This window comes from Dermacentor variabilis, chromosome 2 (genome assembly GCF_050947875.1).
Source record: "Dermacentor variabilis isolate Ectoservices chromosome 2, ASM5094787v1, whole genome shotgun sequence".
Classification (NCBI taxonomy): Eukaryota; Metazoa; Arthropoda; class Arachnida; order Ixodida; family Ixodidae; genus Dermacentor; species Dermacentor variabilis.
In genome coordinates this window covers 6,273,716-6,296,503 of record NC_134569.1, presented here as the reverse complement: position 1 = coordinate 6,296,503, position 22,788 = coordinate 6,273,716, and the positions used below count along the sequence as shown (strand labels likewise).

Genomic DNA, 22,788 nt, shown 5'->3' with positions numbered 1-22,788 from the left:
CGCTGAGCACCCCAGCTTGTTGGTCTTTTTATGTACCTTCACTTGATCCTTGGTGGTTTCCCCACCTCATCACAGAGGCTTGATATGTACACGCTTTTATTTTGTTCAGTGAAGTATTCCTCGATAATTTTACATGCCAGCTGATCTACGAGTTTAAAAGGAGACTTGGTTTCATCATCAAGTCTTAAGAAGTAGCCACGCTAGACCAGACAGATTTGACAGCGCTGGAATTCCTTTCAGCGTATGATGTCTGTGATGCTCATTCATACACTGACACGACAATCCTAATGCACCAAAAGACATAGGAATGTCATAAACTGCCACTCTCCGGAAGGCTGTGAATGGTGTGATAGCTGTGCACGAACCATGCACGCAGTTTATTTTCTAAACTTCATTGCACAACTGCACACACTTTTCCTAGCTTGTTACATGTGCTGAAAACATCATTTTTGTTCTGATCATCAGTTTCTAGGGGTGTGCGAATATTCAGAACTTTCAAATAACGAATCGAATAGTGTTCTATTCGATTTGGTCTTCAAATCGAGTAGTCACTATTCATAGGTGTCAGTACTTTGTTAATACCTTTTTAATATTTCAAAATGTTAACTCTGCCCAATTAAAGATAAAATTGGAGCAAAAGTATAGTAAATTTTCATCCCCTCGGGCATTGTACAGGCATAAAAGGTGAGAACTTGTGTAGCGGCGCAGGCTACGTTACTTAGGTACCGATACTTTACAGGCTATATGGCGATCATTCCCACTCTGATGACTATTGTGTATGCAATGAAGCTACTTGTCTGCTCCTAATGCTCTATTAATGCTTTTATTAAACAATGGTTCATAACGTACCATGGAATGGCAGAAACATGCTAAATTTAAGAATACCAGGATGTGAACATCATTTTATATTAATTGTGACAATGGCTGTTCATTATTGTAAAACTATTCCAGGTTCGATTTGATTCTGGCGCTATTTGTTTCAGTCTCAGAAATCGCTATTCGCACGCCCCTGTCAGTTTCTGTGAGAAACAATGCACATATTTGTGCACTGTTGTACGTAATGTACACACTTTTTATAACGCCATTGCATTTTTAATAAGCGCCTGTCCCCTCTTCTGCTGCTGTCTCATTTTTTTTTCCACGTTTATAACTACGAAGGAGGTATCTGCATATGTGTTGTTTCAGTGCTAACAAAATCTAAATAATTTGTCTGGCACACATATCAAAGGTTGTTTAAATGTTCAGCATTAATTAAATTGTTTTAGTATGTTGGCTGCATGATGTCGACATGATTATGGAAACTATTCAGTGTGTACACTTCATTGGACTAGTTGGTGATAGTGACAACCATGAAATACAGTTTAATGCTAGCCGAAAAAAGAAAAAAAAGAAAAGAGAAAACTGTGGCACAACGAATACATTCTATATTTTGCCAATGTTCAGCCTAACATTGTCATTATCTGTTTAACACAATTTCTGGTGTGCTGTCATTTATTCGCCATGTGTATAAAAGGTAGGGTATTGTGGGAGCTTCTGTAGTTCAACACACTTTTGATTTTTTCTGCGCTTATATTGTCCTACTAAATGAGCACTGTATAGGCATATTCAGAAAGCATCCAGCTGATTTTGCATTACATTGTGAAAGTGCCAGTGTCGGCTATTAGGGCTTTGCAGTCACGTCCACTCTTATGAGCGCAAATTTCATTTAGATTGCTAAAGTCTACTGCAGTAAGCACGAAACATTATTGTTTATGATTGAAGCCACTCCCAATACCTTATTTACACATTTCATGGGAACTAGGTAGCAGCATGCAATCTACACAGTTACAGGCATCATCATTATGAGCAGTACGAAAATTTCAGATGTATAACAATAGGTATGGCCTCTTACCTGCCTGATCATACGTGAGACTAGGCCCTGGTTTTCCTTTTGTTACTTTATGTGTGGGCATTCGTAATTTATTTTACTCCCTGCCTACGTTCTTGTCACAATGAGGCTCTCCTGAAGCTCTGATAATCAAGGATGTCTTGTGTTCAGCTTTACTCCTATTCTGGCTTTGTGCACACAGTGCGTGCTTACAAGAACAAAGGAATGTGATGTTGGCGTTAATGGAAGCCTGTCAACAAGATTTGGATGATTGTGCATATGAAAAGATGCTTGAAGCTATTGTCTTAGAAGAAAGCATGTTTTGTGCAATTGTTGCATCCCTGGAAGCAGTTTTGTAGTATGGACATGAATAATGTTGAAGGGATATTGATTAAAATATTAGAGTTAAAAGCCCCGCAGGGAATACAAAAGTCATGAGAAAGAGAGTGCTTTTGTCTCTATGACAATTTGGATTGCATGTGTGTCAATCAAAAGAGTGAGCCCTAACCTTTTTCGGTTTGCGGTGACTGTCAATTTGTGTTTACTGGAGATAAATGCTGACATTTGTCACCATGATATGAACCGTTAGCTCTTGAAAGTATCGGTGGGAATGCTGAACAGTGACTCTAGTTGTAACTGCATCAGCGTATTCCACTGTGGGGCAAGTGGCGCACACACTGGTGCCGCTGCTTGTGCTGCTAGACTGAGACTCTTCGCTGAATGTGCAGTGCCCTGGAGCATGTCTGGCCAGCCAAGCCCACAGACCCTGCTGGCTCAGATATCGGCCAGTGTGCTAGTCAAGAATGAAGGCCAAGATGATGGTGAAATTCTGGTTCATGAAGTGGCGCCTGATGATGTGATTCCCGGTGAAGTGGTACCTGATGAGGCCCTTGAAGTGGCTGCAGAGGTGATGGAAGCTGCATCAAGTGAGCTGGAAGCAACCGATGCTGTCGAGACCATCTTGGTGCCCGACGAGGACATGGAGGAAGTTGAGTTTCATGGCACGGTGGTGCAGGCGGTCGAAGAAGTGCAGCAGGACATCACAGCGGCAGAGGTGATGGCTTCTGCAGGAGTGACTGTGGACGACACCACTGTCCTTTGTAAGGTAGGTCAACTGGTGCTCACCAGCGGTTAATTGTGACCACGTAACACCTGTGCTTGCTCTACTTGCTGTGGTTGCTAAAGGAAAGAAGGTAAAAAAATATGCTGGTTCAGGAAATGCACAAAAAAAAAAAAAACAAGCACCACTACTAACTATTATGGTTTGGTAGAAGGACACATGCAATTGAACCAACCTATAACAGTATTCAGGCACCAAGGAAGTTGCATTGCTAGAACCAATAACTCTCTTAAATGGGTTGCTCGGAAAAAGAAAAAAAAAAAAAAGGGAGAGACTGAGGGGACCAATATCAAACATTTTAATTAGAGGGAAAGAAGTACAGTCTAACCCACTTATAAAATTACTCGGATATAACAATGAGCAGCCTCCGCACCGTGAACGTTTGTGTGTTCTATGGTAAAATGAACGTGCCTGCTATAGTGGTTCCATGTGGCGTTATCAGTTATATCAAATAAATCTGGCTACTGTGTGCCTGTTCCAAGGGGTAAAAGAATAAAAAAAAATCGCTGGAAAAGAAAGGCGTTAGCCACCGCACACTGCGCTGTGCCCTCTGCACGCTGCCCGGCATGCATGGTGCGCCTCCGTCCCATCTCCCCGTCTGTTTCGAAGGTGGTGAAGACGTCCCGGGCGGCTTGCACATTTTTTCCAGGATGTTGCATTCTTCTTTCTTTTCAGCACAGATGCCCAGTAGCCAGGTTTAATTATTATAACTGATAGTGTGGCATGGAACGTTGTTGTAAGCGGTTTATTTTACTCTAAACCACACAAATTTTTGTGGTGCTGTGGCTGTTCATTGATATATCCAATATGTTATTAAACTGGTTCCGTCTGTAGGTTTGACTTTATATAACATAAACAAAGATTATGTGCATCCATGGAAAGGTTTGTAGAAAATTGCAACGACTAATCTTGCAGCATCTAATCAGTGATTATAACATACCTGCCAACTTGTGCACTACAAAATTTGTAAAATTCCGCAGACACAACAGGAAGAGGACGTTGGGGAGAGGCTTTACCTGAGTGTACTTTTTGTGGGATACATAAGCACTTTAATAATGATGATTTACCATTAGAGTTAGTGCAGAAGCAGCAACAAACTTTAAGCAGTCCAGACTGACAAGCAATATTTAGAAGAGCTATGAATAGGACGAGTTGGTGCATATTCATTTTTCTTGCACTATTAAAATATTAAAGTAAATGTTATTTTGTGTACATCAGGCCCAAGTGCTAATAACGTCCCGCCTTTTTAACGGGTAGACCAATTTGTCTACAAGATTGCAGGAGCCAGACTCTGAGCGCGGATCCTCACATGAGCTGTTTCAAATGAGCTATGCACTCCAGTACTGGTACAGCTTTTTGGAAAAATGGCATTTTCGGTAAAACCACTGCTTTCAATTTATCTGCTGTACCTCGTGCCATATCCCACTGGAATGGTCTTCGCGATGATATCGTCACAATAACTGATCGTAAAAGATTTCGTGAACGCCTGTGCGTGCTTTTTACATAATCTCCTTCCTCTTATATATCTGCTATGCTTGATGATGCTGTGCTTTGTTTTGTTTTTAGTTCAGCCACTGTGCAGTTGTCTTAGGTTTATTTTTGAGTTGTTTCCATTGTACTTCACAGTTCTTTGTTACATTGCCCCCCTTACTCAATGCCCGACAGGGCCTGTAAGGTGTTTTCTAAATAAATAAATAAATCGGAGAAGACTTCAAGGCAACTGTGCAAGATTCTTCAAGCGGAAACCTGGAGGCAAGTACGTTTCTTCAGGCACCACATTGTTGCCGTCTGTGAGTCAACACTGGACCCCCGGCATACAAGAACAATGACCAGGTGTTTATATAATTCAGCTGAAGAAAAAGCACAAGTGCTGTGGAAATTGTATTTCATAGCCCTGCCAAGGAAGAAAAAATGTAGTAGTACGGCCGAGGAAAATAGTGTGATCAACCTCACAAGGCAAGATCTTCCTCGTCAAGTCCTACAAGCTGTACAGAAAGGACCTAAATATGCAGTTCAGCCGAAAGTGACACCAACAGAGTACTTGGCAATCGTGCGAAGCATTGCCGACAGGGCTCCAGAGCAAGAAAAGGTCGCGTGAATAAAAGAAGCCATAAGAGCAGGGGAAAGGAAGGAGTTTCATTACCAAAGAACAATTGGTACAAGAAAGGTTGTGATGAAAAATGAGAACCTCGGGCTTCTACTGTCAGACAAAACAAGCGCCTTCGAAATATTTAATGCCGAAGATTGCAAAACCTTGGCCATGCAAGCTATCTTGAAGAACTTTGAAAAGAGCAGTTTAGAAAGAAAGAAAATAGGGCAGCCAAAGGAAAAGGCAGAGAAGGAATGCCATGATACGGGACTCGCAAAACCAGAAAATGACCTCAAAGAATGCAAGACATTGACTCTTTGGTCATTCTTTTTGGTCAAGACCTATAAAGAGGGTCACCCATTCAGAACAAGAGCTGAAGATAAAGGCAGCTGTCAACATGCCCTTGCTAATTATCTCAAAACCTGCCTCTCAGTCCTACCAGTTGGTGACCTGTTCAAAACAAATAACTCGCAGCAAGTTCTTGATTTCCTAAATAAGTCTCCGCTGAAGCCACAGAACTATATTATAACATACCGAAGGAAAGGACACTGAAGACAGTTGAAGATTGTGTCAAGACATTTGCAAATGTCCTGTGGACAGCTTTTTGTACCTCCTGAGAACGTACCTAGACTCTGCGTTGATAGAATAATAGGGGGATATTTTTGTCCAGAAAGAAGGAATTGCTACTGGATCATGCTTAGCTCCTGTGATGTCGGATTATTTTTTGTGGCTGGAGACAGACGACTTACAGAAATGCTCAAGGTCACTAGTGTAATCCGGTGCTTCCGACATGTAGATGATTATCTTGTATGCACTGAGTATAGCAAACTTAGCAATACTACCATCAAGGGAATGTTAAACATATTCCAGGAGGCACATGGTGGCCTCTCTCTTATGCTTGAGCAACCAAAAGATTCGAGAATACAATTCCTTGACCTAAATATAAGTCTAGGACATGGTCACACGTGTTGGTCATATAAAAAGAGAGGAGAAAAAGAAATCTTACGCTAAGACTTGAGTCATTCAAAGGTTATTAAAAGTGGAATAGCAGAATCGGTTATCGAACAGGCAATTAAGACGTCCTACTTTCACGCAGTCGCAGGTAGTCTGAGCACACAGATTAATAGACTAAACAAAAGTGGATACCCTGACAACATGATAGTGCAAATTGAGGAGAAAATGATAATGCAAATCACTCGCCTAAAAAAGTGTGACAAAAATAAGCGAGCCGTCGTTGTCCCTTATGTCCACAACCTGTCACACTGCTTTAAGAAGATGGCTGAAAGGCAAAATGTAACAGTGCTCTTTTCAGCACCAATCAACCTAAGAGGGCTATACAAGAAAGTGAACTCAGACAACGAGAACGCGCAGGGAACAGGTAGTGTAAAAAAACAAAAAAATGCATAGTCTGCAAAAGTAATGTGGTGTACAGGATTCCGCTTAAATGTGGCAAGGTATACGTGGGCCAGGTGGGACGATGTCTGAACGACAGGCTTAGAGAACATCGTTACATATGCAAACAAACAGCCGTATCCAGCATTCTGGCCATGCATCATAGAACATGCAAATGTGCAGCTTACTTCTCCCACACAACAGTTGTCTCTAAAGAAAAAGATATAATGACTAGGGAAATCCGAGAAGCTTTAGCAATAGAACAAGAAAACGACAAATGTGTGAGCACACCTTCAGTCATGCTTACTAAAGCTGAAATCACTCAAGCAAGGAATGCATACACACACAGAACGTGCTGATAGAATAATAATAGAACATGAGAACGCGATCTGATGGAATCTGCTATAACCATAGTTCACTCAGTTGCAATGCATCGTCGTGTGCTTTATAAATTGTGGTATGATCTGACAATAAACCAGTTGGCAGTTTGTGCTCCCCTGTGTCACCTCGTGTCCGCTTCACATCCAGTGTTCGTTTCGTCCTGCAGTACTAAGTGCAAGAAAAATGACAAGCCACACATTATTTTAGATGATGGCAACTTTTTCAAAGACTTTGCTATTGCCAATTAGACTTGTTTTAGGAACTTGTCTGGATAAATTTGTTCGAAGCAACTTCCTCTCTGGCAAATGCGATCTTGGGCTGCCACCATCAGAATTTTTCTTGTATGGATATCTTTTTTTGTATTGTGCCACTTCAAATTTCAACACCTCATTTTTCATTAAACTTGACCCAGTGTTAGCAAAATCATAGAATAACCCTAAATTCGTAAATGTTACGAGAAATTCGGGAGTGTTGGCAGGTATGCTGTATTTTCATACTTTAAAGGACCACGGAAATGTACCTGATACATGGTCAAACCCTTTTCTCTATACAGTCGAATCTCCTTAATTCGAACATGCTTAATTCGAACTGCCGGTTTACTCGAGCTGGCACCGTGGTCCTGTCAGAGTTATGTGTATTCCAGTGGGCGAAAATGTCCAGTAATTTGAACATGCAAGCATTTGCGACAGTTCGTTCGAACATACCATGCTCCGACAATGCTCTCAGCAGTGCGCCAAATCACGCAGCGGCGCCTCCGACCAGCATTTCTGTGACCCCATCATAGAGGAAAGGCTTACCAGAAACCCCTCAATGCTGCGTGTGAAAAAAAAAAAAAGAAACGAAAACCGTGGCAGAAATACTGCCCTCTCTCACATGGCAAGGTCGCTGTTTCTGCATCATGCCTTAATGTTCCAGCTATGCTAGCGGCAAGACGCGCCACAGGAGGGATTGGTCCTGGGCCGATTTTTCATGGCTCACCGTGGGAAACTGGCATCATGCGTACCTGCCCGACCGCTCCATTCGTACTCGCGTCTCGTTCAGCCGGACCGCTTGTTTTGCACTATCGTCTCCTCGCGTCATCTTTCACTCGCACTTGTTTTGGTTGGCTTGGTTGGTTTCATTCACGCTTGTTTTTTTTACAATGACATGTCTAAACTGAGAGGTCCTGATGGAAAGGTTGTTGGAGACAGTGCGCCATATCTGATTCTGTATGATGAGACTGACCTTGAAGGCAAGGACGCGAAGGCGACACCCAGTACCTCATTCTCCTTGTGTTTTGAATGCGGTGTCGCCGCAACAGAAGGGAGCACATCAACGTGATGCTGATCAGTGGCAACGACTTCGTCATTTTGATAAGACTTGACTGGCGTTATCAATGCAGGACGAAGAAGGTAAACACAACGCTGATCTGCCAGCACACGAAGAAAAAGAAAAATTTGGAGGATGCTTAAGCTTCGCCTTTAAGAGTGGAACATGATAGCATTCAAAGATCTTTGACTGCTTCTCACGTTTCCCGGCAACTGGAGTGTATGTAACCGTAATGTTTACCGGAAAACACCCACAATGAATCCCTGTAACCAAATTTTCTGGCCCCCTATGGATGGATGGATGGACGGACAAACGGACGGACGGACAGACGGATGGATGCATGCAGTCAGTGTCCCTTTTGGAACGGGGCGATGGGTTGTGCCACCAAGCTCTTGCTATTATGCTGCCCAATGTCCTACCTAGGTAAAACAAAAGAAATGAAAAAAGCACCCACAATGAATTCCCATAAGCAAATTTAGCGCCCTATAACCCCGTATAGCAAATTTGCTTTTGTACATCTCCGTTTTTTTGTCGTTTCCCTACTTTTCTTCCGCCAATCTTCCAATCGCCTTCACTAATCACTATTGCGGACATGTTTACTTTTCCACTGCTCTTGCTGAACCCAAGGGCTTCAAGGAGGCCAGTGGCGCCTGAATTGACCGCTGGGCATATATCTTCACATTCTAATAAAACATGCTCCATCGTTTCCCTAGCTTTACCGCAGCAAGCACATGCTTCTTGTTCATTCTTATGTCTCGCCTTATAGGAACGTGTTCCAAGACATCCTGATCTCGCTTCAAAGAGTAATGAATGAGCTTCCCTTTGAGTTATCATAAATTGTTTCTTTCCTGCTTTCATTTTTTCCTCTTAAGTAGTTACTTATGGCAGGTTTCTTTTCCATTGCCACCACCCATGAGATTATTGCAGTCTCTCTGCTTATTCGTTTGACGTTCTTTGTTACTGTGTTGCCCACCCTACAGGCCGCATACTTGCTGGTAAGCTTCCTAGTTCTTTTCCTAAACTGTAAATCAATGTTTTCCCTGTAGAAATACCTCAACACTCTCCCAGCCCATTTACTTTCTTCCACATTCCTCAGTCGTTCTTCATAATCAATTTTACTGTGAGTTTCTCTCACCTCAAAGTTAGTCCAGCCCATATCTACCCTGCACACCTTCATTTGTAGTCTTCTCGTGAGCGCCCAGTGCGAGACGTACCACTGACCTTTGGTTACCATCGAGTCCTGATTGTACCCCTGATTTAAAGCAAACAACTGCATTTCCAAAAGTAAGTCCTGGAACCATTACACCTTTCCACATTCGCGGTTCATGGGGCTTAGTGCCATCTGTGTGATGAGGGAACACCCAAATCTTCGCTTAGGACGATCCTGGCAAACAAAGCGGTGATATTGCACAATGCCAACAAGTTCGGGCTTAAGTGGAAAGCGGCAAAATAAGGACAGCTTGAGAAGTTAGAAAAAGTTCTCGTCAAGTGGCTGCATCAAGCATGGAGCTCTGTGATCAACGTAGACGGCGCCATTCTAAAAGAAAAAGTGGACCTTGTGGCATTGCGTATGGGCATCAACAACATTCAGGCATCGAACGGGTGGCTGGATCACTTTAAAAAATGAAACAGGATTGTGTACAGCCGCTCCTGCGAAGAAAGCACTTCCGTGGACGTTTCAGCAGTGAACGAGTGGATGCAGCCGTTGCCGGAGATAATTGCTGCATACAAGCCCTGCAACGTTTTCAACGCCGATGAAAGTGGTGTTTTTTACCATATGCAGCCTGAGCAAACCCTTGCGTTTAAGGGTGACAGCTGTCATGGCGGCAAGCGTAGTAGGGAGCGTGTGACGGCACTATTCTGTGCTGAGGAGGATGGTTCCGAGAGGCTGCCCACGCTCGTTGGAAAGTTTGGAAAGCCACGGTGCTTTAAGAACTTGAAGACGCTGCCATGCAGCTACAACTTCAACAAAAAGGAGTGGATGACGTCTGCACTCTTCAGCAATATGACAAAATGGGTGCCAAGGCGAGGAAAATATTGCTTTTCGTGGACAACGCCCGTGCCACCCACCCGATACATCCAGCCTGGTTGTTTTTTGTCCGCCCAACTGCACAAGTCGGCTGCAGCTGCTGGATGCCGCATCATTAAGTGCTTTAAGCAAGGGTACCGGAAGCGGTTAGTGTAGCGTCAATTGGCGGCTATGGAGCGCAGCGAGTCGGAAAAAAAGATCACTGTGCTCAACGCCATTCATTTTATTGCCAGTTTGTGGAACGCAGTGTCACGAAGCACAATCGCTAACTCGTTCAAGCACTGTGACTTTAAGCAAGAGACTGCCTCCTCTGCTGGGGACGCAACAACCTCGATGCTGCTCGAGCCTTCGAAGATGACGATTTCGAGGGTTTAAACCTCACCACGACCTTTGCCGAGTACGTGGAGGCCGACAACAACGTTGCGATCTGCGGCGAGGTGTCGCTGGATGATGCCATTGAGGAGGATTTACCTAGTGCCGACACCACAGATGCCGTGCCTGTGCCTACCATGTTCGCCGAGGTGCTACGACACATCCAGAACTTCATCTGTTCATGCGATGCCGCAGAGGACCCCCGCAGGGGCGTCTGCGCAAGCAGGCGTTTGGTGTGTTGCGACACCACGGACCCGAGTACACGAGGGTTGGACCCTCCCGCGTGTAGCCGTGCGCGGCTTAGCCGTGTCCGGGGAAAGGGGGATCCTGGGGGTTGAGCCGATGCCGGGTGTTCGGACCTTTAAGGCCCCCCGGCGGAGGCAACACGCCTCTTTGGCCTCCGCTTCACGTAGACGGCACCCCCGGACTGACCCACCCGGGGGAAATCGGTAGTCGCCTTTTCCTGTCTCTCTCTTCTCAAACCTTCGTCTTTATCTCTCACTTTACATCTTTCCTGTCCTCTTCTCTCTTCCATTTACTTCCTTTCTCCATGGCGGCAAGGGTTAACCTTGTGTGGATATCCTACCTTGGGTACACCATATTGGGTTATAGTGATGGCGTACGGCTGGCGTCGTGCAGGCTTGTACACAAGCTCTGCCGCGTCCCCTCGTTGGGCTCCGTAGTGGGCGGTCGGCGCTGTTGCCGAATCTTATATATTCTCATGGAAACTCCCTTCCCCAAACTTCCTGATCGCCCTCCGAAACGAGGGCGCACCGAAGATGTTTTTCAGTTTTTCGGACACCAAATCCAGAATTTTCCCCGGTTCCACGTCATTCACTCTGAAAAGCCAAACAAAGCAGTGCGAAACATATCACCATTCCTTGTCTCAAAGTCCTTGACTGATGTTTTTGGACCAGGTTACAAGGTGTCCAGGATGGCAAGCGGTGACCTCCTCTTGGAGCTCCGCGACCAGAAGCAATATGAGCAACTACAGAAACTAGTGTCATTCGGGGAGACCCACATAACAGTAACGCCACACCGTACAATGAACACCACCCGCGGTGTTGTTTCCGATGATGATCTGCTTGAGCTGACTGAGGCGGAGCTCCTGGAGGGCTTCAGTGAGCAAAATGTTATCAATGTTAGAAGAATAAAGATAAGGCGAGATGGTAAAGAGATTCAAACGAAGCACTTAATAATCACCTTTGGTTCAAGTGTCCTGCCCGAGTCAATCGAGGCCGGGTATATCAAGCTCCGCGTTAGGCCGTACGTGCCAAACCCACTGCGTTGTTTCAAATGCCAGCGCTTCGGCCACAGTTCGCAGAGTTGCCGAGGCCGCCAAACTTGTGCTAAATGTAGTGCCCAAGAACACACCACTGAAACGTGTGAGAACGCTCCCCACTGTGTAAACTGTGATGGGGAGCACGCCGCGTACTCGCGGTCGTGCCCCTCCTGGAAGAAGGAAAAAGAAATAGTAACTATCAAAGTGAAAGAGAATATATCGTTCAAAGAGGCACGAAGGCGGGTAGCATACCTGCCAAAGAAAACCTTTGCTGAAGTGGCGCGTCAGGGGGCAGCGTCACAACGGCCTCCGGCGGCTGTCCGACCCTCAATCAGTGAGTCGGCAGCTAAGCCATCTGCCCCCGCGGCGGTTGCAGCTAGCGCTGCTCCGTCAACCGAGGAGAGGGGACCACCGACCCCGAAGGTGGGCGCAGCCGAGGCTGCCTCAACCTCTCCGGCCCCTTCCAGCGCTGGCAACAGCCGGCGCAGCCAAATCGCTCAGGGAGCCCCATCGACCTCCGGGCTGGTGGGCGCAGGGGTCTCGCCTTCCGAGGTGAGACTCTCTCGAAAAACTTCTCGCTCTCAAGAGCGCGTGTCCGGCGCCTCAAAAGAGGCAATGGACACAACACCCATCCCCACGGCGCTCCAAGCGCCTAAGGAGCGGCGAGGCTCCCTCGAACGCTCCAAAAAAGGCAGAACCCCGGTTACAGGGCCTCGCAAGAGCTCTGTAATCTAAGGCATCACTTCCGTTTCCGTAAACACAGCACCAATTCCCTTTAAACATGGATACACAAGTCATACAATGGAATGTCAGAGGTCTTCTGAGAAACCTTGATGATGTACAAGAACTCATCCACCAACACAATCCAAAAGTGCTGTGTTTACAGGAAACACACCTAAAATCAAAACACACAAACTTTCTCCGACAGTATTTAACTTTTCGCAAAGATCGCGATGATGGTGTCGCATCATCAGGCGGCGTTGCCATTGTCATCCATAAAAGCATTGCGTGTCAACCTTTACAGCTACAAACGCCTCTTGAAGCAGTGGCGGTTCGAGCTGTTCTTCTAAACAAACTTATCACTATTAGCTCTCTTTACATCCCCCCACATCACAAATTAACGAAACATGAATTCCAATCCTTTATAGATCAATTGCCAGAACCTTATGTTGTTCTGGGTGATTTCAATGCACACAGCAGCTTGTGGGGAGACTCTCGTATCGATGCGCGAGGTCGTCTCGTTGAACAATTTCTTTTTTCGTCCGATGCGTGTCTGCTGAATAAGAAGGAACCCACTTATTACTGTCTTGCAAACCATACCTTTTCTTCAATTGATCTGAGCATAGTTTCTCCTTCTATTCTGCCTGAACTTGAATGGGAAGTTACAAAGAACCCTTACGGAAGCGATCACTTCCCCATACTACTACGAACACCTCAAGAAAACGAATATCCACCACAGGCACCTCGGTGGAAGATGGAGACAGCTGATTGGGACAAATTTCGAACTCTTACTGGTATCTCATGGCATGGCATCTCCTCGTTAGAAATTGATGCTGCTGTGGAGTATTTTACAGCCTTTATAATAGATGCCGCATCTAAATGCATATTACAAGTAAATGGCCTGTCGTGCAAACGGCGTGTCCCGTGGTGGACCGACGATTGTAGGATCGCACGTAAAAAACAGAACAAAGCGTGGGGTTTGCTACGCGCTTCTCCCACTGCAGAAAATCTTATCAACTTTAAAAAAGTAAAATCCGAAGGCAGGCGAACCCGCCGACAGGCCAGAAGAGAAAGCTGGCAGAAGTTTTTATCGGGCATCAACTCGTACACAGATGAGGCCAAAGTCTGGAGCAGGGTTATTAGGATAATAGGGCGACAAGCACAATCACTCCCTCTGGTAAACACACAAGGTGATACCCTCCAAGATCAGGCAGACTCACTTGGGGAGCACTTTGAGAGCATCTCGAGCTCAACCCATTATTCTCAGTCCTTTCTCAAATATAAACAAACCGAAGAATGTAAGCCAATAATTAGAAAATCAAGACAGAATGAACCCTATAACCGGCCTTTCAGTATTGCAGAGTTGAGAGCTGCCTTGAATACATGCCAAAGCACTGCACCGGGACCTGACAGAGTCATGTATGACATGATCAGAAACTTACATACTGACACGCAATTTACACTACTTACACTTTTCAACACTCTGTGGGCTGCGGGATACCTCCCATCTACATGGAAAGAGGCGATTGTGGTTCCTGTCCTGAAGCAGGGAAAAGACCCCTCCTTGACAGCAAGTTATCGTCCGATAGCTCTTACCAATTGTCTGTGTAAGCTCTTTGAAAAAATGATTAATTGCAGACTCGTACATTTCCTTGAACTCAACAATATACTCGATCTCTATCAGTGTGGCTTCAGACAAGGGCGGTCAACAACCGATCACCTTGTGCGCATTGAAGGAAATATCCGCGATGCATTTATACATAAACAGTATTTCCTATCGATATTCCTTGACATGGAAAAAGCTTATGACACGGCATGGCGTTACGGGATTTTGCGAGACCTGTCGGAAATGGGCATCCGTGGAAATATGCTGAACATAATCGAAAGCTATCTGTCAAATCGTACCTTCCGTGTAAAAGTCGGTAATGCACTGTCACGTCCTTTTACGCAGGAAACTGGTGTACCCCAGGGAGGCGTACTTAGCTGCACTCTCTTTATCGTTAAGATGAATACACTTCGTTCTTCACTGCCCCCAGCCATTTTTTATTCCGTATACGTAGACGATATACAGATAGGCTTCAAATCCTGCAACCTTACAGTATGTGAAAGACAGGTACAGCAGGGCTTAAACAAGGTGTCCAAGTGGGCAGACCAAAATGGATTTAAAACTAACCCGCACAAAAGTTCTTGTGTTCTCTTCACAAGAAAGAGAGGCCTGGTACCTGATCCCTGTGTAGAACTGGGTGGACAACAAATTCCTGTTAACAAAGAACACAAATTTCTAGGTGTTATCCTTGACTCCAGGCTTACCTTCATTTCACACATAAGAAGTCTGAAAGCAAAATGTCTAAAAACCATGAACTTACTTAAAGTCCTATCCCACACTACATGGGGTAGCGACAGGAGGTGCCTGTTGAATCTTTACAGGAGCCTAGTTAGATCACGGCTAGATTATGGTGCTGTTGTATATCACTCTGCTGCACCGAGTGCGCTAAAAATGTTAGACCCCGTTCATCATCTGGGCATCCGCCTCGCCACCGGCGCATTTAGAACAAGCCCCGTCGAAAGTCTATATGCAGAGTCAGACGAGTGGTCACTACATATTCAGAGAACATACATTAGCTTCACCTACTTTCTTAAAGTGCGCTCTAATAAGGAACATCCGTGTTTCACGACAGTAAACGACTTAATGTGTGAAACACTCTTCCGTAACAGACCCTCCATGAGACTTCCTTTGTCGCTGCGTGTAAGAGAACTTAGTGAAGGAATGGATGTCCCAATACTAGAACATCGCCTAATGGCTCCTGCTAATCTATTACCGCCCTGGGAGTGGCAGATGATAGAATGTGACACATCCTTTGTAGAGGTCTCGAAGCACGCTCCTGAGCTTGAAATTGCTATGCATTTCCGAGAGCTTCAATCGAAGTACTCCTGCTACGAGTTTTACACAGACGCGTCCAAATCCCATGCTGGTGTATCCTACGCTGCTGTTGGCCACTCTCTTTCTGAATCTGACATGTTGAACCCCCTAACAAGTATCTTCACTGCAGAAGCCTATGCAGTACTGTCTGCAGTAAAACACATAAAGACACTGAAACTTGACAGAGCAATAATATCCACAGACTCGTTAAGTCTTGTAAAAGCACTAATTTCTTTACAAAAGCATACAAATCCTGTCTTCAATGAACTCTACACACACTTATGTAACATCTACTCATTACACAGACATGTTGTAATATGCTGGGTTCCTGGCCATAGAGGAATCGAGGGAAATGTGCTTGCTGACGTGATGGCCAAATCAGTGGCATCGCAGGGTAGGCGTTCTGCTGCAGTCCCTGTCACAGACATGAAGCCTTTCCTCAGAAACAAACTGCGAAGCCACTGGCAACGCTTGTGGGACGCAGAAACGAGCAATAAGCTTCACGTAATTAAGCCTAAGTTAGGTTTATGGCAGCCAACGACGAAAACACGAAGAACAGACGTCCTTTTCACTAGACTGAGAATAGGACACACATTTGGCACTCATAATTTTCTTTTGACTGGTAACGAGCCTGCAACCTGTGGTAGATGTGGCGACCGGTTGACCGTCCTCCATGTCTTCCTGGAGTGCCGGGAAGCCGAAAAAGACAGGAGAAAACATTTTCCTTTTGCATACAGCCATCACGTCCCTCTGCATCCGGCCATGTTCCTTGGGGTAGAACCGCTTTTTGGTACCAAAGCAGTCCTCGCTTTCTTGAAAGATGTTGTACTACATGTTACAAGCCCATTCATTTCTTAGCGCATTCTCTTTCCAGAGGATATCGCTAGGATAGATTCTCTGTATAGCACATGCCTCTAGGCCCTTGCGTTTCAAGGGTCCCGGTGAGGCACTAGTGCTCTAGACAATATTATACATCTAGACAATCACATATTTTATATATTGCATCATCCTTTCTCAATCCATTTTAATGTTCACAGTACTCGCCAATAGTCATTCCCATAACTTTATTACTCGTACATTTTATGGAATTTACACCAACACTTTTAGGCCCCTTTACAGCCACAGCGCATTAAGACCATAAACCCATCAGGCACTGCGAACTCATTAATCATTAGCATGGCGCTCTTTGGCCACATCTGGCCCTTGCGCCATTAAACATCAAATATTCATTCATTATTCATTCCGCAGAGGACCTCCTTTTGGACGTTGCCCAGCTCAAACGAAAGCTCTTGGTTCATGGATCAAACAAGGTCCAAAAGAAACTTACCGACTTTTTTTAATGTTCGCGCTGGCTGGCAGGAATCGCGGCAGAGTATGTTAGTGGTTTACATTGAAGTTTCTCGTAAATCCGTCGCGCAAAATAAGTAGTACATTTGTAGGCATAATTTATGTTCAGATTTTACGACGCCTGCATTTTATGACTTTTTCACGGTCCCAAGAAAGTCGTATAATGGGGGTTCCACTGTATTTATATTCTTTTACCAGAGGTATTTCCTGGCCCTGTATTTCCACTGTCTGTTCACTGTTTTCATGGAATACCACAACACCTGCTTTTCTAATGCTAAATTTCAAACCTAAATTCTTGCCTTCCTGTCCACAGATATTAGCCAGACGTTGAAATCACTTTGGTTGTTAGCTAGCAACACAATGTTGTCCATATAAAATAAACCTGGAAGCTGCTGCTCTACTACTGTACCCGCCTGTTTGTGAGATTAAACCCGATATTACTTCCTTCTAGTGCCCTCTCCATCCTTGTCATGTACATCATAAACATCAGTGGGGACAAAGATCATCCCTGCCTCAGTCCCTCGTTGATATCAACTTCCTCCTTGCTCCTCATCCCTTCCCATTCAATGCAAACTGTATTTTATAGCCTTCCCCTTCCAGAATATCCCATAAAATGTTGCGGTCTGTGTTGTCATATGCTCCTGGAATGTCTAAAAAGGCCATATACTAGAACAGTCTGCTTTCTACTCTTAATATTCTAATACACCCCCTAAATAAGCAACAGCGCAACCAGCAAGTCGCCAGCCTACTTCTAGTCCAAGCCTGCAATTGATGTGGATCCCATCTCATTCAAAACCACCACACCTTCTCACTTCCCTGTTTACTTCGACAACCTCGAAACCTTTCTCTCGGCTGATTTTCCATATCGCCTCATTAGCAGCCACTACAGCACCGTGCACGCCACGACTGCACTTGAGGGGACAGCTCGTGCAAGTCGTCTACCCCCTTCACCAAGCGCTGGGCAGTGGCGTAGCAGAGGCGATCGCCATCTGGAGATATGGACGCAACGAACTGGGCGTGCCACTCCGTGGCCTCCAAGATACTCACGCGTCGGCATGCGCAAATGGCGGACGCTGTGGCTGATCTTTGAATGGTAGAAACGCTGGAAAAGGTGTTTCTTTGAGTCTTCGCGTGACAGAATTATGTTTTCTCGTAGAGTCAAATTACAATCCAATGTTATCATGTCTGCAGGTTGTGTGTAAGTCGTACTTTGCAATGTCTCTACATATTTTAGCTTGATAAATTCAATTAGTCCAGTAACTTTCTTGCGCCACATGGAGGGCCTGGGTATGGTTTTTTTTTTTTTTTTTGCCAAAATGACAATGGACATAGACGCTCGATTTTCTGTGACATGGGGCCCTTAATGCTGTCGCATTAAAACACGTGAGCATGCGGAGGGAAGCAGCAGGGGAGGCCCAGTCTGGCCTCGGCAACTCCGCTGCTCCAGTGGCAGCAGGTGGCAGAGGTAGTTAGTGTCATCCAGGAAGCTGGCGGCAAAGCAAATCCGCTTCCCTCCCACCCTTCCTCGCAAGTACGCTTTCCTTGCCCTCCCTCTGAACTCCCTTATCTTCGACGGTCTCCGCAACGGTGCCACCAGCCCCGCCGGCCTGGCGCCCACGTAGCCTGCCCCTTGAAGTTTCGTTTTCTGCTATTATCGGGAAGCGAGCCTTGGCCGGCATGGTCATGGTCGTTGCTCGCTATGTGCTTGTGTGCCACGATATTTCACGACTCGCACTGTTCGTGTGTCATGCTATGGTGCTCAAATACGTCAAAAACAAGTCCTTCTTTTAATTCGAACAAATTTTCGGGCCCCTTCGAGTTTGAATTATCGAGAGTTGACTGTATATAATTTGCCTCTAAAATACCTTGAGCAAGTGTATATCTGCTGTTTAGTCAAATTCTGGTCTCCTTGAATCTTTACTCAAACTTGCAGGACACAGGAATGTGAACAGCGGTAACGTCAGCTTTATCTTCTGAATAATCATCATTTAAAGTGCCAGTTACTGCAATTGCTCGTGTTTTCTATCATGCATGTTTCTGTAAATGTAAAACGGTTGCGCTGGTGCATGGTTAGCTTAGAATTCATTCTCTAGAGCACTGCATAAAACAACTTACAGTTCATCCTGTATGTTGAGCTAATTATAAAGAAAAAAATGCTGCAAATTGAAAGAAGCATTTCCCATCAGAATGGATTGTTTCAAACAACCATTCTGTGCAGTGCATATAGTGAAATGTAGACTCTTCCTAGTAAAGGCACATGAAATTGGAAGCATATATGTTGAGGTCCATTTGATTGAATTACACAATGAGAAGAATGTGTGCCACAAAACCCTGGAACAACCAGCACAGCATTCTATGAAATTGAAATGCAAGGCTCTTCAACTGCGAAGCTTTTCTTTCGAGAAACCTGTATGGGTTTCCTTTGTAGCACTTAGCTACGTTTGGGTGGATGTTTAATTACATCTCTCTACCTTGTGGGTTTCCACAGAACTATTACGTCAAACTCTTGCCTTTGCTTCTGTGTTGTTGATAAATTTGACTTCGTCTGCCATCTGCTAGCCGCCTGGTTGGCTCAAGTGGTAGAGCGGCTGCGCCAGGAAGGTGGTGGCCCTGGGTTCGAGTCCCGGACCAGGACGGATTTTTCTTCAACTGCGATGCTTTTCCTTCGAGGAACCCATATGGGTTTCCTTTGTAGCACTTAGCTATGTTTGGGTGGATGTCTCATTTTCCCTTTATTAATTACTTCTCTCCACCTTGTGGGTTTCCACAGAACTAGTACGTCAATCCCCTGCACAAATTTGTGCAGAAATAGGGCTAAGGCTGGTTGTACATGTTGATCGAAACATACTACTGTTGCAACAAGAAAGAGGTGTGAAAGGTGCCAGTAGCAAATTTCAATTAGTGAGATAGTGCTTTATTTGGGGGGGGGGGGGGGGCATTACAAGCTTGTTTACATTACATGTCGTGGCAGTACATGTTGGTTTACGAAACTTGCCTCCTGAGGTGTAATTCAAATGTTGTGGTGAATGACTAGGGCATGTGGAAAAACAGCATGCACTGGCAACAAGCCTGCTTCTGTTGCTTAGCAAAGACTGTGCAAGTGGCATCAGTGCAGTGAGCTGTGATTTCAGGTGGAGCCCTGTGAGAAGAGCAGCGAGATCTGGGTGCTTGGTGACATCATAACAGTGGATGAGCAGGCACACTGCATCCTGGCCGAGCACGTTGCAGCCGGTGCCAGCAGCACGGACACTGAGGCCCTGCTGGGGGGCCCCAAGCACGCCTGCGTCGACTGTGGCAAGGAGTTCACGACGGTGTTCCACCTCCGCCGGCACCGGCGCATTCACACTGGTGAGCGGCCCTACCCGTGCAAGGTGTGTGGGCAGTGCTTCCGGCACAGCACCTCGCTCAAGGTGCACATGCGCCGGCACACTGGGGAGGAGCCGTTCCAGTGCACTGTCTGCTCGAAGACCTTCAAGGACCCAGCCAACTTCAAGGTGAGCGCTGCATCATGCCAGTTAGTGTACATGAGGGTTGGTTATGAACCCCATTATTTAAAAAAAATTTATGCTGATCACATTCCCCAGCTACGCGCCACACAAATTTAATATGTTGATGGCACTAATACTAACTTGAAAACCATATTCAGAAGCCATAACATTACTTCCACAAGACGCAAGCAACATTGACTGTTTGAATGCAAATAATGTATACTGAAACCCTCATAAAACTGTTCGTCTACACCTGTTCATTCACTCACGATCACGGTGTTCGCAGTGCTCATGCATGTGTCTCTGTTTCATTCTGTTCTGTTAAACAGAACAGAGTGAATGGTTGGAATGAGAGCATTGTGGACTACGTTGATGGAAATGAGCATGCTTTCATTTTATAAACAAAGAATTAAAATTTTATTTTGCCTTTGTAGCTTCAAAAGCAAATGTAGCTTCAGGAACCCTTGTCAGGTGTTGTATGCTCCTGTGCTCTTCTTTAACTGCATTCAGAAAAGTAAAGTTTAAAAGCTGTTACGGGGTGACAAGATGAAGGCAATTGCTGGGAGCATGATGATGAAGGCAAGTCTAGTTGCCAGCCATCTTGCCTGTGTGAACATTTCAGCTCTAAACAGTGTGAGTGGGGGCATGACCCAGTACAGTTAGCATATTTCAGCTGAATTTTAAAGGGAAATTAATAGAAAATATCACGTCAACCTAGATCAATAGATTGTTCAATCTAGAAGTCTATCGTCATTTTCTGTGTGAAAATGTGTCGCTTTAATGCATAGAAAATTGCCATCGAACCTACTGCTGCTGCTCGTCAATTTGAATTGCCCCTGCCAAAATGGAGGCGTTGACATAATCTCCATGTGACCTTCCTCTATGGCGCTCTCTGTCAATTGGCCAGTGCTGACGTTACAGGAGAGGCACCATAGCCCACAACAGGATGTGCGACTCTGACTTTTCCTTTTCGTTATTTTCTAGCTTAGAAAATCTCTGTTCCCACTGTGGATGATGAATTTATTATTACAGAAGCCTAATAGTATTTCAATCTAGTTGGAGTTAATATTTTCCTTTGGTGTATATTTTTAAATGCTTAATAGCTAAACATAGCAGCCGACACACCACATATTGTTTCACACCCTATCACAAGCAAAAAAATGTACATGTACTTGTAAAGTCTCTACAGCAATTTACTGGCATAAAAGGAGCATGCAAGTGTATTGGAGTATAGATGAAAAGTCGAGTGCTAGTGATTGTGATCTGTGGAAGATGTACCATCTCGTGATCTTATCGGATTGTTATGTAACAAGGGTGCATCAGCAGTAAGACACAGTTTCTGAAAATGTTTTGTTCTTGCCAGAAGTGATGCCCACAGGGTCAAATTAATCAGTTTAAAAATCATTATGCATTCTTATATATTAGTTATTTGTTGGGAAGGAAGGGCTTGATTAATAGTGGGTAAAATAAGGAGCAAAGTCTGCCCTTTTGAATTCTACATGAGTACCGTATTTACACGACTGTAAGTCGACCTCTTTCTTTAAATTTGAAAGTCTGAAGTTGGGGGGTCGACTTACAATCGAAACCAAAACATAGCCCCGCCAATAAAAAGCGATACCAACGGGAGCTACAACGTAGTTACAATTTTATGTTTGCTCTATGGCCCTATCCGTATCTTTTCGCTATCCCGCGTGTTTGTTCGCATTTCGGAAGGGTTTTTCAACATTTTTGAGAGTCTTACAGTGCATGCAACACTCATGGGGGGGGTGTCGATAGTTGATGGAAGCGCCGCTGTTCCCATTTGCGGCGGCACCCTCAGAACGGCGGCGCTTGCGGGGAGTATCGGTAGGCTGCGCTATGGTATGGTAAGTCGGTCGTAAGCTGTTCGTACGGACGCTCCTGTGGTCGAGGCTTCAGCGACTTCGTCCGTAGCTAAGTACTTTTTTATCTTTATTAGCTAGTGTTTTGAAGTGTTTTCTGTCGCATGGAGTAGAGGCGCAAATTTTGAATTCTTGGTAAGAGTAGCAAACGTACCGGCTTTGTCTAGGTCTGGCGGCTCCCCCGTTAGGCCTAGTTGGTAGGAGGGACCATAGAGTTTCTCACTACATTACCTAGAGGGAAATCTGGCGCTGCTGCGCTGTGGTATGCATGGGAATGCCGGTATATTGCGACTTCGGATTGGCATCGTTCTCGTAGAGGCAGGACACCTTGAAGACGCGCTTGGCAAGTACCATTCCGTCTGTCACAAGAATTCATTTTCTACTAAAACAGCACGTAAAAAGCTGTTTTAGCTTTATTATTACGCGAAAACATGTTTTGTTTAACTATGAGAACTTGTTATTGTGTGTACGACTACATGTTACGTAAAAAGTATCAGCGGGCCGCTAAAGTTGGAGGACAGACGACAAGGTTTGCGCTCGCTTTGAAACAGTTGGTCGTCTGTTCTTGCTTTTCTTCACTTGGTCATGCATTG

General features: G+C 45.0%; 1 protein-coding gene across 1 annotated transcript in view; it reads left to right on the top strand.

Moving 5' to 3' along the window:
• Positions 1-22,788, top strand: part of LOC142570249 (uncharacterized) — a 176,838-nt gene that overhangs the window by 21,178 nt on the left and 132,872 nt on the right. Inside the window, exons 6-7 of the mRNA XM_075678650.1 lie at positions 2,596-2,972; positions 19,959-20,321. Coding sequence (XP_075534765.1) covers positions 2,596-2,972; positions 19,959-20,321 — 740 coding nt within the window. The remainder of the gene's footprint in view (positions 1-2,595; positions 2,973-19,958; positions 20,322-22,788) is intronic.